At 40.8% G+C, this 13,760-nt stretch overlaps 1 protein-coding gene and 1 pseudogene across 1 annotated transcript; one reads left to right on the top strand and one right to left on the bottom strand.

Annotated features, from left to right (window-relative positions):
- The first annotated feature begins 386 nt into the window (after positions 1–386).
- MRPS14 (mitochondrial ribosomal protein S14) lies at positions 387–9,506 on the top strand. Its single transcript, XM_033198690.1, has 3 exons — positions 387–546; positions 5,294–5,452; positions 9,072–9,506. The coding sequence occupies exons 1-3, from the start codon at positions 502–504 to the stop codon at positions 9,252–9,254; spliced, it is 387 nt and encodes a 128-aa protein (XP_033054581.1). The 5' UTR covers positions 387–501; the 3' UTR covers positions 9,255–9,506.
- Positions 9,507–11,288: 1,782 nt separating this feature from the next.
- LOC117076984 lies at positions 11,289–11,387 on the bottom strand (annotated as a pseudogene).
- Between the last annotated feature and the right edge of the window lie 2,373 nt (positions 11,388–13,760).

Raw genomic sequence — 13,760 nt, 5'->3', positions numbered from 1 at the left:
TTGCAGGATCTATAGGAGAGATGGCAGAGGAGGAGGAGGTGGCAATAATTTCTAGGCTTCTACCCTAAACCGAGTGAAGTATATAGGAGGTGCATGTTGAGCGGAACCGAGAATGCAGTGGAAGAGAAATTGGTGACAGCCGACTAGGTAAAGGCGGAAGGAAAGGAGGAGGGCAGAGACATAGGTAGTTTAAGAGGGTGTGTAAAACGGAAGGAAGGGCTGCAACACAAGAGGAACGTCGGCTGCGCCATCACCATCAACGCGACGCCTTCGGATTTGTCATTTGCCCAAGTACCATGAAATATCGCGAGAGCTCAGATCCCAAAACTAACTCCACTTTCCTGTCGGCCGCATTCCCACCCGCCTCCTCTCCTCGCCCCGCCCTGCCCCGCCGCGCCCCGCCCCGCCCCGCCCCAGGCGACCCAGGCCCCGCCCCTCGTGTCCTAGGCTATTCTGTAGTGTCAATAAAGTTGCAGCGCTTTGTAGTTTGCGGCGGACAACATGGCGGCCTTCATGCTGGGTTCGCTGCTTCGGACGTTGAAGCAGGTAAGGCTCCTACCTTTATCCACACCGCTACCCCTCACCCCTGAATCTCGTAACCCTCGGGTCCCCCACGACTCTGCCACCTGTAGTGCTCAGTGAGGACCAGTCCAGGGGTTCTCCCTCCGCCCTCTTCCCCGCTTGGGCTTGGTTCAGGGGAGGTCCGAGCTGCAGATGTCAGTTTGGTTTTCGTAAGCATATAACTAACTGGTATTAAAAGATGTGAGCTTGACTCCGATTTAGAAGAGAGTGAGTAGATGGGAGACGAGGTACGAGGATTGAGCTTTCAGAGACTTCTAACGTTAAGAGATGAGACCCGTGCAAAGGAGATTGAAAGGGGCTGTCAGCTAGGGAGGTGGAAAACTAGGGGAGTGGGATAGCCGGGAAGCAAAGGATGACAGAATTTCAAAGTGTAAGGAGTGGGCAACTCTGCTCAAAGTTGATAAATCAATTAAAAAGAAGTGCTGAGAATTGGCTGACGAGTTTAGCAGTGTTGGAACCTTAATCACAGGTGGGACGAGTTTAGTTGTTGGAACCTTAATCACAGGTGTTCTGAAGATGTTATGGGGACGAAACCCTTATAGAGAATAGGAGGAAAGAAATTGGAGTATAGATAAGCCTTTAAAGGAGGTTTGCTGTAAAGGAGAGCAAAAAAACTGGGTCAATAACTGGGGCGGCGGGGGTGTTGTTTTAACATGGCAGGGAAAACAGCATGTTTGTGTATGAAAGGGAAAGATCCTGTAGTATTAAAAATTGATGATATAGAAGAGGGAAGAATTGCTAGAGCTGTACCTTTATGTAGGCAAGAGGCAATGGAGGCTGGTTCGACTGCAGTGGTGTTTAAAACTAATTGATCACAACCAGATACAGATTTATTTGTTCCTTCTCCACTCCCACTGCTTCACTTGACTAGCCCTAAAAATACCAAAAACATTAAAAAAAAAAGAAAAAAAACAAAGGCGATGGGGTCTTGTGCATGAAGTCATGAAGTTTGGTCTTAGGAACCTGGACAGTTCATCTGTAGCAGTTTTGTCCATAGAAATATAATGTGAACCACATGTGTAATTTAAAATTTTTCTAATAGCCACATTTAAAAAGTAAGAAGTAGATGAAATTAAGTTTAATATAATATTTAACCAGGTATATCTAAAATATTGTGGTTCTAACATGGAATCAATATAACAATGACATATGAAATAGTTACTTTTTTTTTATACTAGATTTTCAAACACTAAAGCATATCTCAGTTTGGATGATAAATTTCCCATAATTAAAATGGAAAATATACTTCTACCAAAATAATAAAGTTGTTTAATGTTTACAATGCTTTGGTTTTTAATTTTAAATTAATTAAAATAATTACATTCCCCAGTTGTACTAGTTATATTACAAGTGTTTAATACCCCTATGTGGTTAGCGGCTACTCTATTGGACAGAGTGGATCTCTGATAACAGAAGGGAATGTAGAACATATGGTACAGATGCTAGTGAGTCACTGTGATGGTGAGCATTTATAGAAATCTTTTGATTTCTTCTAATTTTATAATTAAGGAGAAGGTGAAGTCATCAGCTGAGTGTGAGGATGTGGGAGCAAGTGTCAGAGATTTAAGGGGAAAGAGACCATGTAAAAGAGTTGGAAATGGACAGAAGGAATGGTCAGGAGAATTGGAGTAAGTACAGAGAAGTGAGAGAGGGGCCAGAGAGTTGATGGTGTATTCAAGAGAACATTGTATTTATAGAACAAAGGAATTCAGGCTGGGTGAGAGAGGACGAAAGGAAATCAAAAGCTGAGTGAAAAAAGTGAAAAATGGTAGGATCAATGGATTGAAAGTCCCAGAAGCATTGTTATTGGGGTGTTAGAAGGAGCAAGCTAGAAAGAAGTGATAGAGAATGAGATATACAAAGTGAGATAATAGAGAACTTGCACTTATTAATAACAAAATACCCACGACATGGGCATGGAATTGAATAGTTAAACAAGAGTGACCAAAATCATTGAAGGAGAGGTGTTAAGACAGAGTGATTAGGGTATAATTTCATGTATATTGAAATCACCAGGAATTAAGATAGCAAGAATATTGGAGAGAGTGACAGTAAGCCAGGATCCAAAATCGTGGAAAAATGAAAGGGAGTAGCAGGGGCTTTGGTAGATGACTGTAATGATGAGAGGTAATGGAAGGTAGTAAGCCCAATGGCATGAGTCAAAGCCAGGAGCTTTCAAGAAGGAAGGAGAACTGGAAGTTGCAATGAAGAGCAAGGAAGACACTTACCTATCCCATCTCTAGGCCCAGTTATGGAAGAAAAAGGAGCTACAGGAAAAGCTGTGAGGAGGGATTTAAAATTTGGCCAGAGCGAAAGGTGAAGGAGATGTTAAGAGAAGTTGAGAATTTAAAAGATTTTGATGGTAGACCATGGATTTAGAGGGCCCAGTGGAAAGGTTTTAGGAGCTCAAGAGGGGTAAGAGATTGGGGCAGGATAAGATGTGTACAGAGCAGAATAGATGCAGCCTTAATCTATAAAGCACCATTATAAGCTGGTAAGGAAATACACCACAGTAGAAATGCAAAGGACATAAAAGCATTCACAGAAGAAATAATGTAATAGGCCAATAAATATTTTATTTTAAAAGTGTATTACTTCCCGATTTCAAGACCAGCCTGACCAACATGGAGAAACCACATCTCTACTAAAAATACAAAATTAGCCAAACATGGTGGTGGGCGCCTATAATCCCACCTACTCGGGAGGCTGAGGCTGGAGAATCGGTTGAACCTGGGAGGCAGAGGTTGCAGTGAGCTGAGGTCATGCCATTGCACTCCAGCCTGGGCAACAAGAACAAAACTCCATCTCAAAAAAAAAAAGTGTTATTACTTTTCTAGTAAGAAAACAAGGTATGCAAAATAGAATGAAAGACTGTTTTTAAAAACTAATAGAAGTGTTCTAGGAGAATTTGATTAGGAATACTTTGAAAAAGAATTCAAAGACGAAATGCTTAATCTTGTTTTCTAAATCCCCTTTACCCTCAATTTCATAGGTAAAAGCAAACCTCACATTGCCCCTCAATGTGAATGGTTTCTTTCAGCCAGAATGATTTCTCCTTGATCTTATGAATATATCTTGTTCTTTTCTGTTTTGTTTGGACAAACTAGCTTTTCTCCCCTCCCCTGTCCCCACTTTAGTAAAAATTCTATCAACATTTCAAAGCCCGTCTTTCTGGGACAAGCGTTTCCAGCCATGGTTACCAAGGCATTCACTGGACTCAGTCATATGCCACATCAATATTCACATTCTATTCCTGCTTATCTTTTTTCCAAAAGGTGATTGCAGAATTGTTATATTTCCCCATGGAACTTTTGTTTAGTAATGTGAGCACTGAAGATGTTCAGTTTATCTTTTGTTAATAGACTGAAAAAATGTTGGCTTTCTATTTATAGTATTCTTATTTTCAGTTTTATATTTTGCTATACATATAATTTTACAAACATCACTTATCAGAAGCCATCATTTTTCTATAGGGGCAATTTAATTAACATGTAATATTTCCTCTGGTTTCAGAGAGACTTACGTTTCTTGTGATCTATACTCCCTTTGCCTGTACTGTCAGTCAAAACTGTAAATTATCACCATGAAAATATGAGACTACAAGGAATATACTGTCTTATTACTGGACAACTAGTGCTGAGAAGTATTAGGTCAGTGATAGTTTTAAAGTACCCTTTGACCTAGCAGTTTTGCTCCCAATAATTTATCCTCGTTGGGTACAGTGGCTCATTCCTGTAATCTCAGCACTTTGGGAGGCCGAGATGGATGGACCACTTGAGGTCAGGAGTTCAAGACCAGCCTGGCCAACATGGTGAAACCCCATCTGTACTAAAAATACAAAAAACAAAAAACAGCCAGATGTGGTGGCGGGCACCTGTAGTCTGAGCTACTTAGGAGGCTGAGGCATGAGAATTGCTTGAACCCAGGAGGCGTATGTTGCAGTGAGCCGAGATTGCACCACTGCACTCCAGCTTGGGTGAAAGAGCTAGATTCCATCTCAAAAAAGTAAAATAAATAAATAATAATATATCTTTAAGATATATAGGAATACATATGAAGTGATTTCTAAGACATTATTCACTGCAGCATTGTTTATAATGATAGTGAGGTCTGTCCAGCAATATGTGGCAGGTTAAATTATGATGCTTCTATATAGTGGATTATGCAATATGAAGAAAATGGGGAAGCTTTTTACATTCAGATATTGAAAGATCTCTAACGTATATTGTTAACTGAAAAGAGGGAATGAAAAATGGGAGGGGAGTGTATATAGACAAGAATCTCTGAAAGATATAAAAGAAACTGGAAACAGTGGATACCTGTGGGGCATAGGAGTCACTGGGCAGGTGAGGAATGAGGTGTGGGGAGACTTTTCACTGTGTGTCTTTTTATACCTTTTTGATTTTTGAACCATGTGACTATTGGCCTAAGTACAGGTCGAACAGAATAATAAAAATTTCTGAAAATCTGTCTTTCACCTTCCAATACATATGTTATTGCATTATATTATGATTTTGACTTAATATACATCCATAAAACTTATTTATTCTGAATTAGGAAGTCTATTATCTTAAATTATTAAACTGATCTAAAACAACTCTTAAAAGAATACTAGATCATAAATAGTGGCAGAAAGAGAATTACAGGATTGAGGAACACTCAGAATATGGGCCTGGCTATCCTTCACTGGTCCCTTGTCTCTGTCTTTCAGATGGTTCCTTCATCAGCTTCAGGCCAAGTTCGAAGTCACTACGTAGACTGGAGAATGTGGCGCGATGTGAAGAGACGAAGAATGGCCTATGAATACGCAGATGAGAGGCTACGTATTAATTCACTCAGGAAGAATACCATTTTGCCAAAAACTCTTCAGGTTAGCTAATTAAGATGAGTCCCTTTGTACCACAAGATCCTTAACTCACATCAGATCGCTTTTGATACTGTTTGTTGTGACTTGGTGTCAATATAATTTCTGGAGAATAAGAACCACATCAATGTAAACAAATAGCCTTGAAACTGATTTTGGTGAGTTTCAAATTAAAGACTATTCACTCCTAACTAGCCTTTCAACTGTTTCATTATGCCAGCCTTAGAAAGTACTGGTAAACTGGGTATTATTTTCACCTAAGGTCTCTCCCTGACTTCATCCCAATCTTTTTTTTTTTTTTTTTTTTTTTTTTTTTGAGATGGTGTCTTGCTCTGTCCCCTGGGCTGGAGTGCAATGGTGCAATCTCGGCTCACCGCAACCTCTGCCTCCCAGGTTAAAGCAATTCTCCTGCCTCAGTCTCCTGAGTAACTGGGATTACAGGTGCATGCCACCATGCCCAGCTAATTTTTGTATTTTTAGTAGAGACGGGGCTTCACCATGTTGGCCAGGCTGGTCTCGAACTCCTGACCTCGTGATCCACCCATCTGGGCCTCCCAAAGTGCTAGGATTACAGGCATGAGCCACTGTGCCCAGCCTTATCACAATCTTTTAACTGGCAAGGCATTGGGAGGCATTGCTGATGTTGATACTGTTCCTTACCCAGTACCATTCTGAGCCTGTCTCCCTGAACTCCCTTGCCCACCTCTGTGTGCTGAAGTGCCTTTCCATTAAGGCTTACTTTCTTGTCACACTGCTTGGGTTGAATAAGAGGATGTCCACCTTGCTTGGCTTTCTGAAGCATAAAGCCCTGCACCTAAGTGGTGATGTAGCATATCTGCGTTAAACAGGCTTATTAGGGAGCTATAAATTAAACTCAAGGCCACTCAACTTATTGAGACCTCAGATTTTTAAAAAACTACATTTAGAGAAGTTGACAGAATGATATACATCCTATTTATTACTATGGTTTCTTTTTAGTCTTGTCTAGATTAAGCCAGATGAGCAGAAAACTGAGGGCCTTGGACCACTGGGTTATGGCTTACACTAAAGTGGCATTAAGCTACTTTCCTACATTTAGGGAGTAATAAGAAGTGGCAGGCCAGGCACAGTGGCTCACGCCTGTTATCCCAACACTTTGGGAAGCCGAGGCGGACAGATCACCTGAGGTCAGGAGTTCAAGACCAACCTGGCCAAACCCTGTCTCTACTGAAAATACAAAACTTAAATGAGTGCAAATGGCACATACCTGTAATCCCAGCTATTCGGGAGGCTGAGGCAGGAGAATTGCTTGAACCGGGGGGCAGAGGTTTCAGTGAACCGAGATCATGCCACTACACTCCAGCCTGGGTGACAGAGCAAGACTGTGTCTCGAAAAAAAAAAAAAAAAATTGTGGGGCCCGGGAGAAACTGAGCTCAAGACGTTGTTCATAGAGGCAGGGAAGCAGGATGGTGGCTGCTTGGAGCTAGGAGGACTAGGGTGTATGGGGGGTATGGGGGGCAGGGGGAAATCAGGAGATACTGGTCAAAGGGTGTACTTTGTTGTAAGATGAATCAATTCTGTGGAGCTAATGCACAGCACCGTGACTATAGTCAATAGTACTGTATTGTGTACTTGAAATTGCTATGAGAGTAGATCTGAAGTGTTCTTAACACACACACACACACAAAAGGTAATCTTGTGAGGTGAAGGATGCATTCATTAGCTTCATTGTGGTAATCATTTCACAATGTATATGTTCAACAAATCATGACATCGTATGCCTTAAATATATGCAATTTTTATTTGTCTATTATACCTTAATACAGCTGGGGGTGTGTTGTTTGAGTACCTTTATGAAGACACCCAGAAGAAGTGTCTCTGGTATGACTAGCAGCAATAACTGTGCAGAGTCTGAATCATGTAAACTGATCATGGTTCTCTGCTGCCTGCTAAGTTTCTTACAAGTCAAATTTATGTCCCAGTTCTAACAAACTCAGGCTTTCACAGCATGCACTTTTGTGTTCCTGAGGCTTTTATCCTTTCTACTGTCATTTCTTTTTGCCCCAGTTTCCTCATTTGTAAACTGCCTTAAATCTTTCGGGGAACAAGGAGGGGTATGTATCAACCAATCAATCAATCAGTAATTTCTAGCCATTCTTTAAAGTCCACCTCCATGAAACCTGGCTTCAATCTTCCTGCCCAGTCATTTCTTCTCTCCAGTTCCTTCTATAACATTTATTTTTTACTACTCAATGGCTCAGTCATGTTGTTTTTTCATTTTGTTTTGTTTTTGAGATGGGGTTTTGCTCTTGTTGCCCAGGCTGGAGTGCAGTGGCACGATCTCAGCTCACCACATCTGCCTCCTGGGTTCAAGCAATTCTCTTGCCTTAGCCTCCCAGCCAGCTGGGATTACAGGCATGCACCACCACACCCAGCTAATTTTGTCTTTTTAGTAGAAACGGGGTTTCTCTATGTTGGTCAGGCCGGTCGCAAACTACCGACCTCAGGTGATCCGCCCACCTCAGCCTCCCAAAGTGCTGGGATTACAGGCATGAGCCACTGCACCTGGCAATCATATTGTTTTATATAATTCTGTTAGTTCATAATAGTAACACATGCAATAAGCTTTTGTGTTAATTTTTGGTTTGTATATACTTTCATTTAATTTGTGTTCTCTTAATGTGTTATTTTGCTTGCACGACAGTCTAGCACAGGGTCCATCATACTTGTCAGCACACTTATCAGATTAAAGTGAATATTATGAACACTCACACTCTTGAACACATACATAGGAAGAAATCTCTACTGACAAAACCTGAGCCCTAGCTACTGCTGTAATCCCTCCTTTTCTCCCCTCAACCACTTTGCCCTTACCTGATTCATCCTCTACCTTGCAAATGATTTTTTAAAAATATAAACCTCATCTGATCTCTCCCCTTTACTTCTCCAGTTGTCAGAATCTTTACCATAGACATCAGGGCTCCATGTGATACTCTCCTTCCTCCTTCTCTAGTCTTATCTCAAGCCACATTCCTTCCTATTTGATCATCAGCCCAGAGGTTTCAAACTTCTGTGATTCAAAAAACGTGAGGAGGCAACAGAAATACATTCACATACTTTACCAATGACTTAAACAAAAGTATGTAGCTGTACTATTCATATTCGCTCAAATCGGAAGATGACCCAGATGACCATCAAAGGTAGGATGGATAAATGAATTATGGTACTCATGCAATGAAAATTACCTGCTAGTGGCCGGGTGCTGTGGCTCACACCTGTAATCCTAGCACTTTGGGAGGCCGAGACAGGCGGATTGCCGGAGCTCAGGAGTTAGAGACCAGCCTGGGCAATGTGGCGAAACCCTGTCTCTACTAAAAATACAAAAAATTAGCTGAGTGTGGTAGTGCACACCTGTAATCTCAGCTACTTGGGAGGCTGAGGCAGGAGAATCACTTGAACCCAGGAGGCAGAGGTTGCAGTGAGCCGAGATTGTGTCATTGCACAATCTGTCACCCATAGCCTGGGTGACAGAGCAAGACTCTGTCTCAAAAAAAAAAAAATAAATAAGTTACCTGCCAGTGAGAAGGAGCAAAATACATGTGCAACAATGTAATTCAATCTGTGTAATAATGTGATTTCCCTTAGGACATGGCCGATGAAGAAATCGCTGCCCTCCCCCGGGATAGCTGTCCTGTTAGAATCAGAAATCGGTGTGTTATGACGTCCCGTCCGCGTGGTGTGAAGCGGCGCTGGAGGCTTAGTCGTATAGTCTTCCGTCACTTAGCTGACCACGGGCAACTTTCTGGGATCCAGCGAGCAATCTGGTAAATGAGCTCCAGAACCTATTGAGCTTGTAGGGAAGCCAGTTCCAGCAAGAAAAGATTTTTTTAATAGACCAAACCCTAATCTCTACAGGGGCCCAGTGCAGTTGTTTGGCCTACCTGATGCTATCTCTAAACTACTTTTAAAATGAAGAAATTTGGGTGTTTCATGTCAGTGAATTATCTTTTCTCTTGGACTTAATAAACATACTGTTCCATACATAGTGCAAAGAGTAGTATAATAAATATTTTCTGTGAATATGTTTTTTATACCCTCCTTTTAAGTTTAATCTTTAGTAACATATAAGGGTTTTTGTTTTTAAGAGCATTATTTCATAAAATGTTATACATAATCCAACTAATTGACATGTAGCTCATTTATGGCAGTTTGTAATCCTGGGCTAGCTTTCCCGACCTGCAGAGCTCCCCTTCCTATTATTGTTGGATAAACAGTAGATTGGATAGCAAGGCTGCTATTCTGGATTATCTAATGCTCCACTTCTTTGTGTGATGGCTGAACAAAAGAACCACTAAATGTTTTCTTGTCCATCCTTAAGGGACTTTAAAACAAATTATGCCTCTTTAAGTCCTTGAAGGTTTCCATCCAAAGAGGAAAAGTTTTGTTGGAACAGTATATATTCCCTATTTTTATGTTTATTTAATTCATAACAGAAGTAAGGGTAGCACAAAGTTCTCATTCAGTAACTCAACAGTGTGATCAGCCCAGTGATAAAAATACACATATTGAAGTACCTACTTAGCATCAGGAAAATATTCCTGGAGAACTTACTAATAGGAGGTGAGGGGTGAGATTTTTTTCTGCACACAGAGGGAACAAAAGCACAAAGAAGCAAAGGCACTCTAGCATCAGAGAACCACAGTCACTTCAGTGGATCAGATATATGAAGCACAAGACAAGGCTCATATAGTGGAGGATCTCACAAATCATGTGAAGGAATTAAGACTGACATACCAGGTATTAGATAGTTTTAAGCACAGGAATGACATCATCAGTTTGTAACACAGGTAAGTGACGGCTGTGTGGCAGATGGCCATGAGAGGAAGAGGCTACAGGCAAGACAACCAGTTAGGAGGATGTCTTAATTGCTGAGGAAGATGAAGGCCTGAACTAACATTGTGGTATTTGCTACAGAAGACAGGACAGATTTTTAAAGTTTTAGGAAAGAAAATTGGGCAAGACTTACAAGACTGATTATATCTAAGAGGTAAAGATGGCTCTCTGAGTTCCTGATAAAAGTGTCTAGATAGATGGTAGAGGGCAACTCCAAGATAGAAAATTTGAAAAAAGAACAGATTTAGGGGAAACAGAAGCGAGTTCAAGTTCCAGTCATGCAGTGTTGGAGACGCCTGTGTCATCTGATGAAGACTAGTATGCAGCTGGATAGCAGAGCCCGAAACTCAGGTAGAGGTGAAGTTATGAGGGAATTATCACAATCTAGTTTGGATTCATATTTCTTAAATATGTATGACAACTTACCAACTGGAATGTTCTAGCTAATAACTAGTAACTAGTGTTAATCAAATCATAACTAGAACAATCAGATTTACTGATTTCTGGCATATCATTGAAAGGACATCCCACATCTTTTTGGTTTGTTTGAATGAGTCCAAGTATGATCCATGTATTTCATTTGGTTGCTACATCTCTTAAATCCCTTTTGTTCTATAAACCTCTTCACTCCTTTATGTCATTCATTTGTGGGAGGAACCGGGCCATTTTTCCTGTAGAATGTCCAACATTTAGCCGTTTGCTTCTTTCGTGTGTTTTTAAATTTATTCCTGTCACACAAATTCCCTATTGGTAGTTACATTGAGACTGGCCTAGATTCAGGCTCCGTGTTTTGGAGATGAATTTTCATCAGTGGTGCTGTGTACTGTTAAACCAGAAGGCACGTTATCTGTCTGTCCAACTTTGAATGCTGCTTGACCAGTGGGTGCAGGTGGGATCAGCCTGGTCCCTGCATTTGAAGTTAACTTCATTAACCTGCCACTCAATGGTTTTTGCTTTTTTTTGTTTTACAGCATTTTAATATGCTTCACAGATTTGCATGTCATCCTTGCACAGGGGCCATGCTAATCTCTGTATCATTCAATTTTAATATATGTGCTGCTGAAGCAAGCGAAGTTTTTGCTTTTCATTGGTGATTGTTACTCTGATCTGTTGTTTTATTAAGGTTTGCAATTGTAGTTTTCTAATTCCATAATTTTTCTGTATTGGCTAGAATTTTTCTGTCAAGACCTTTTCCTTATCAGTAATTTATTTTCCTGAAATATATTTCTTCAAGATAAATGCATGATTCTTTAACAATTTTTAGAGTAAATGAGTTGGTGCTCTAGCCAATGAAAATGGTAACAAATCATTTATTTTTCTGTAGTGAACTTGCAAATTTTGTGTATATTGTTTCAATCTATTCCATTCATTATTTCTTGATGCTCAAATTGCCCCATTACCAGTGGGAGCCCCTTAAGTTGTTTCCTGTATCCTACTGAATTGGTACAGAATTACTCAGTATTTCCTTGCTTTCTGACATAAGCTAACCCAGGTCTACTTTGTGCATTTCCTGCCTCAGACATTTTTTCCAAGGGTTCGTGGACCTTTTTGTAGGAAATAGTGTTTAGTTTAGAGACCACACTGAGCACTAGGCAGTGCTGATGGCTATTATCATCATTGCATTTAGGTCCTTTCAGCGGGTCTGCCTAGGCAAGTCTTTTTTTAAAAGGTAAAAATAGACCGGGTGCGGTGGCTCACGCCTGTAATCCCAGCACCTTGGGAGGTTGAGGTGGGTGGATCATTTGAGGTCAGGAGTTCGAGACCCAGCCTGGCCAACATGGTGAAACCGTCTCTACCAAAAAATACAAAAATTAGCTGGGCGTGGTGGCACACACCTATAGTCCCAGCTCCTCGGGAGGCTGAGGCTGGAGAATCCCCTTGAACCTGGAGGCAGAGGTTGCAGTGAGCCAATACTGCACCACTGCGACCCAGCCTGGGCAACAGAGCAAGACCCCGTCTCAAAAAAAAAAAATGGCAAGTTTTTATTGATTTTAGAATGTATTTAATACAAAAATCTTAGCTCCTAATGACATCAGCCTGTTTACCTTTATCATAAATTATATTGAAAGTTTCAATATAATTTTACTAACACTAGTGATTATAGTTTTAGATTCACTTGTGGTTTCGTACTTAGAATCCATCTCACTACCAATGGGCAAACACTTGTGTTCTAAAATTATTTGAAAGTAGTTTATACTACCAACTTGATGTATATATATGCTGTAGTTTGAACATTTTGTGTACTTCTGAAATTCACATTGTGATCTAATCCACAATGCGTTGACATTATTAAGAGGTGGGGCCCTTAGGGGGTGATTAGGCCAGGATGGCTCCACACTCATGGATGGGATCAGTGCCTTTCTAAGAGGGCTTGAGGGAGAGTTTATCCCTTTTACCCTTCCGATACTACAAGAAGGCACCATACTGGAAGCAGAAAGCAAGCCCTTACTAGACACCAATCTACTGGTGCCAAATCTTAGACTTCCCCAGCCTCCAGAAGTGCAAAAAATAAATATTATTTATAAATTCTTAGTCTGTAGCATTTTGTTACAGCAGCAGGAATAGACTGAGACAATGTGTTGGTCGGTTTAGGGTCATTTTTTACTTTTTCAATCATGTTAAATTTTAGATAGTTCTAACGTCAAAACTCTAGAAAAAAGTTACATTCACAGAGTAGCTTCCATCCTCATCTCCTTTCTTCCCCTGCTAACAATTTTTATTAGCTTTGGGTTTACTCGAGTTTCTTTTTGAAACATAAGCAAATACACCTATGTGCATACATTCGCATTTTTCACCCTTCTTACACAAACCCAGTAGGTATACCATAAATGTTCTGCACTTTGCTTTTCCCCTTACTCTATCCTGGTGACCATTTTACATTATACAGAAATCTTCATTGTTTTGTGACTCCCTCATGTGGATGAACCGTAATACATTCCTGTTTAATACACTTGGGTATTCCTGATCTTTTGCATATAGCATTCCAAATTTTGGTAAATCACCTTTCAGAGCCCAGAAAGAAGTTAAAATTCTGAGTCAGAGGATAAATGCATATGTAATTCTGATGGTTATTACCAAATACTCTTTTTGAGACAAGAGTCTTACTCTGTCCCAGGCTGGAGTGCAGTGGCACAGTCTCAGCTCACTGCAAACTGTGCCTCCTGGGTCCAAGTGATTCTTGTCCCTCAGCCTCCCAGGTTCAGGTGATTCTTGTCCCTTGGCCTCCCAGGTTCAAGTGATTCTTGTCCCTCAGCTTCCTGAATAGCTGGAATTACAGGCATCTGCCACCATGCCCAGATAGTTTTTTTTATTTTCAGTAGACAGGATTTCGCCATATTGGCCAGGATGGTCTCAAAGTCCTGACCTCAAGTGATCTGCCCGCCTTGGCCTCCCAAATGTTGGCATTACAGGTGTGAGCCACTGCACCCACCCAAATACTCT

Source organism: Trachypithecus francoisi, unplaced genomic scaffold (assembly GCF_009764315.1).
Source record: "Trachypithecus francoisi isolate TF-2019V2 unplaced genomic scaffold, Tfra_2.0 Lachesis_group5, whole genome shotgun sequence".
NCBI classification, from domain to species: Eukaryota; Metazoa; Chordata; class Mammalia; order Primates; family Cercopithecidae; genus Trachypithecus; species Trachypithecus francoisi.
This window is presented reverse-complemented; position numbering and strand designations above follow the sequence as displayed.